Here is a 4,890-nt window from a genome sequence, read left to right as displayed (position 1 = left end):
GACTGTAAGCAATAGATAGAACGGTGCGGATAGTTGTGGGTTTGACTACAGGGCTGAATGTCTCACCAAAATCAATCCCAGCTTGTTGATGAAATCCTTTAGCAACCAACCATGCCTTGTGGCGTTCTATCATTCCTTCGGCTTTACGTTTCAGTTTGAAGACCCACTTGCATCCAACGTACCACTTTGGTAGTAGTTGACGGAGGAACCAAACTCCAAGTATTATTTGCAAGAAGAGCATTGAACTCACTTTGCATGGCCTGATGCCATTTAGGGATACGTATAGCAATGGAATAACATGTAGGTTCTTAAAGAGCCAATGCTTAGATTGTGGGAAGAGCACGTGGAAGTGGGTATCTTATGGTGCCATCTGTGAACTGACGTGGTCATCTTATATTATGCTGAGCCCGTGTTGCCATAGGATGAGTTCGAGTGGAGTCATATGGCACAGGTATAGGACTTGGGATATTGGGATTATCATGATATGTAGGAGATAAGGATGACTCAGTGTTTGGGTGACCTGAATCCGAAACTAATGGAGGAGATTGAAGGGATACGGGTAACATAGTATATAAGGAAGTGGATAAAGATGATGATGCCACATTTTTAATTTTTGAAAAAGGAAAATTTCTCTCATGAAATACTACATCACGTGAGATATAAAATTTTCCAGATTCAATGTGGAAGCAACGATATCCTTTGTGTTTTGAACTGTAACCCATGAAAACACACTCTTTTGACCAGAATACAAACTTGTGATTATTGTAAGGTCGAAGATTTGGAAAGCAAGCACGACCAAAAATACGTAGGAATTTATAGTCAAGAATTGAATTAAATAATTTTTGGTAGGGAGACATGCAACGTAAAGTTGGAGTTGGTATCCTATTTATGAGATAGCATGCAGTTTGACATGCCTCATCCCAGAAAGGTTTGGAAACATTACTGTCAGCTAGAAGAGCTAAAGTAGTATCAATTATGTGACAGTGCTTCCTTTCGACACACTCTTGTTGTTGATGAGTGTGTGGACAGGAGATCCGATGAATAATTCCAATCTTTTTAAAAAAGGATGAGAGAGGTCGAAATTCTCCACCCCAATCAGTTTGAACACATATGATTTTATGATTAAATAGGCGTTCAACCCTAGATTGGAATTGAAGAAAAATACCATACACATCAGATTTGCAAGAAATAGGAAACAACCATGTATATTTACTAAAATCATCAATAAACGATACATAGTAACGATTTCCATGATATGAAACAACTGGGGAGGGACCCCATACATCGTAATAAATTAAAGCTAAAGGACTAGATGTCACAAACGTAGATGCTGAAAACGAAAGCTGGTGACCCTTGGCTCGGAAACATGCAGAACAAGGTGATCCAGGTTTATTGGAAGCAAAAGGTAATGAAAACTTGGACAAAACATGCTTGACGACTCGAAAGGCAGGGTGGCCCAAGCAGCGATGCCAGTGATCAGTGGAGGTCCATTCACCAACAAGAGCTTGATTTATTTGGGGAGAAGCATGTAATGGATTGAGTTGGTAAAGACCCGCTCTAAGTGGACCTTGATGGAGGATTTTCTTTGTGTGACAGTCCTTAATCACAAAAAAATATGCGTGAAACTCAAAAAAAGACAAAATGATCTTTAGCAAAATGACTCACAGAAATGAGATTTTTGCAAATCTGTGGAACTAGAAGTAATTGATTTAAAATAAATGAACGACAAGAAGCAAATAGAGAAGCAGAACCAATATGACTGATGGACAAACCTGTGCCGTTACCCACTCGAACTTGATCTGACCTAGCAAATTCCTTAGCCGCAAGGTTGAGATTGTTCATGTCATTGGTGATGTGGTTCGTAGCCCCTGTATCCAGATACTAGTTTTCATCATCAGCCAGATCAGGAGAGGAGTAGAAGGCCTGTGGAGTAGAGGATCCTTTATGCTAGGAAGAGAATCGATCAAGGCGACAGTAGCAATTGAGCGCTGAATGTCCAGGATGATTGCATACCTGGCAAATGACTCGAGGCTAGTTGGAGTTGGCAAATGAACCATGTCCACGGCCATAGAAAAAACTCTCATGTCCTCGTGAGTTACGACCTCCAAAAGAATTCCCTCGGCCAGAGGAGGAAAAATGAATGTTTTTGCCATGGTTGCTAGGAGATCTAGCTGAGACATTCGCAGATGGTATGGGCAAATCAGCAGCTGGAAAATGCTGTTCAAGACGTAACTCATGAGCCAACAAATGGCCATAGATATCATCAAGGGTGAGAGGATCAACCCTTGTGGTAACGAAGGTGACGAAAGGATCGTACTCTGATCCAAGTCCAGCAAGAAGATACGGTACTGCCTCAAAATCGTTCAATGGTTGGCCTACAGCAGCCAACGTGTCTTTGAGAGTCTTCATCTTCTGGTAGTAGTTAGCAATGGATGCACTCCCTTTCTTCAAGGTTGCTAGTTAATAGTGCATCTGCATGATACGGGCTCGTGATTGAGAGGAGAACATCTTCTCCAAGGAAGGCCAAAGAGCCCTTGTAGTGGAGCAGTCGACAGCATGTGCAACGAGATTATCCGAAAGTGTGGAGATCAGAATGCTGAGAATCATCTGATCACGTTGACACCAAGTAAGGTACTTAGGATTAGCCATGTTGGGTGGAGCATCTTCATCAGTTGAAGTGTTGGGTATGGTTTGAGGTGGAGCAATCTCGACACCAGAAATAAAACCATACAAGTCTGTACCTCGCAGATAGGCATTAATTTGAGTTTTCCATGACATATAGTTATATTTGCCAAGACGAATCTGAATTTGGTGACTTATAGGTGGGACAGAAAAAATAGACTTGTTGCTAGAAGCAAAATCAGCCATGAAAAAAAAAACTAGGAGCAGACGTTAGTCTTTATATGCTCTGATACCATAATGGAGTTCAAAGAACACTATATGATGTAATGGCTTTCGTACCCATCTACATGGGTATTCATTGATATATATATATAATAATTCTTTATAACAAGATTTCCTACAATTTCTCAACTACAGCTAGCCATCAGATTACATCAAATAACAAATAATATTTAACTAAAATATACATAAGTGACAGATAAGGGATAAAAGACATTATCCCTTATCACTTGAATTCAAATGTGAACTATCTTCAATGATATTTGAATTCAAACTTGAAGCTTTATCTTGTGCTTTATCACCTACCCTCCCCCACCCTCCTACTTTTTTTTCTTTTTAATTTTTTTTTTTTTTTTTAGGTGTTCTCATACCAGATCAACAACTTCGGCCTATTTGCTATGCGTCCGTCCACCTTTCACTGTGTTGTGCCGTTCATCTCCTCCCCTGCTGCTGCTGCTACTTGCTGGTTATTTGTTTTGTGTTTTTTGTTTAGAATAAGAGGTTTATTCTCTCTAGATATACCATTATGAGTGAGGATGAATAATTAGGTGTGAGGGGTTATTTCTCACAGCCCGGATAGTTGGGTGTGAAGGGTTATCTCTCACGGCCGGTTTAAATAAATTTTGTTAGGATATTTGGCTATCCATGTCTTAGATTTAGTCTGCTCGGAGCAAATATGCTCTTTAACTATATTTGTACATAAGTTAGCGGAAGATTGAAGTCATAGATGGCACTTGATTGTAAGATTTTTTGTTTGTATCTATGACTTTCTAACATCGCAGAGCGTTATATTTTATGTTGTAAGAGCTTTTTGTTCTGGTATGTAAAAGTTTTATGCTCCCGATCTTTCATTAATAAAATCCTCAAATTTCTGTATAAAATAAAAAATAAAAAGTAAAAATACCTCCAAAAGCCATTGGATGTCTAAATTTAGCTAATAAAGGCTAAAACAGAGAGCTCAAACTTATTGTCTTCCCATTCTTTTATTAACACATTTTGCGATAGTGTTTGCCTATCAAAATGGAACTTCTTGTTCTTTTAGATCTCAAAAATCATTTTTATTGAATATGTATTAAATTTTGCAGTAATTTTTCTTTCAATGTACAACATTAAATAATTAGTCAGAAACTTTTTTTCAATTTTGTTGCAAAGCTTAGTTTTGACAATATTCATGGTTGTAGAAGAAATGGAAAGAGTAAGTCTACGTACTTTAAAAACTCTTTTTTCTTGCTCTTGTAGACTATTATCCCCAATAGCATAACCTCTTAGATAAAAATTGAGTAAATTTCTTGAAAATCCCAAAGGAAAGAGTGTCTTTTCCTCTTTACCTCTTAACTTTTTTTACCCCGCCCAAAACTTTTTTAAAAAAACCAAATCATCACAATAACATTACCATGCATACATGTAACGCATGCAAAATTAAATTAATTAATTTTGATTAACTTGAAGTGTTACTAGTAATTCCTCCATGCCAATTCACTGGAAATGTACTCGTCGTATTACCCTAAATATTTACTTATCAGAGTATGAACATGCGGAAAACATAAATAAATGATCTAAGATGATTATTCATATGACCTTAATTAACATCGTGTATCGTCAATGTAGACTCAGAACTACCAAATAGGCATTACTATAACAATATCAATTACATTTATCTAAGTAAACTTGACAATGCGAGTCATTCGTTTAGCATCTTCATCCCGGTGAATTTCTAACTCTAAAGCTTGACAACTTGCTAATTTGTAAAACACCAAAGTGTTCGACAGGTAGAAGAGAGTAATTGCGTAAGTGTAACATCCGACGAATTTCTTAGGATGACTAAGAATAATTTAATATAAATATTGGTCTTAAGTTGGGTCAAATATATTTGATGTTTAATTTTATATTCTCAGTTTGAACTGAGTCACTGAGAGGTAGACAATTCGAACTAGAAGAAATTTAAGGAGCATCCAACACTTTCATTAAAAAATTTTGATTTTCTTTTAT

General features: G+C 37.3%; 1 protein-coding gene across 1 annotated transcript; it reads right to left on the bottom strand.

The window, feature by feature from the left end:
• Positions 1 to 2,460: 2,460 nt before the first annotated feature.
• Positions 2,461 to 2,778, bottom strand: LOC148583140 (uncharacterized). Its single transcript, XM_088511580.1, has one exon. The coding sequence runs from the start codon at positions 2,776 to 2,778 to the stop codon at positions 2,461 to 2,463; it is 318 nt and encodes a 105-aa protein (XP_088367706.1).
• Between the last annotated feature and the right edge of the window lie 2,112 nt (positions 2,779 to 4,890).

The sequence above is a fragment of the Corylus avellana genome, chromosome 11 (genome assembly GCF_965113065.1).
Source record: "Corylus avellana chromosome 11, dhCorAvel1.hap1.2, whole genome shotgun sequence".
Classification (NCBI taxonomy): domain Eukaryota; kingdom Viridiplantae; phylum Streptophyta; class Magnoliopsida; order Fagales; family Betulaceae; genus Corylus; species Corylus avellana.
The sequence above is the reverse complement of the archived record's forward strand: the minus strand, read 5'-3'. Positions and strand labels throughout refer to the sequence as shown.

Excerpts from the sequence above, each read along its gene's own strand:
- LOC148583140 (XM_088511580.1), bottom strand. The coding sequence starts at position 2,778 with ATGTCATGGAAAACTCAAATTAATGCCTATCTGCGAGGTACAGACTTG.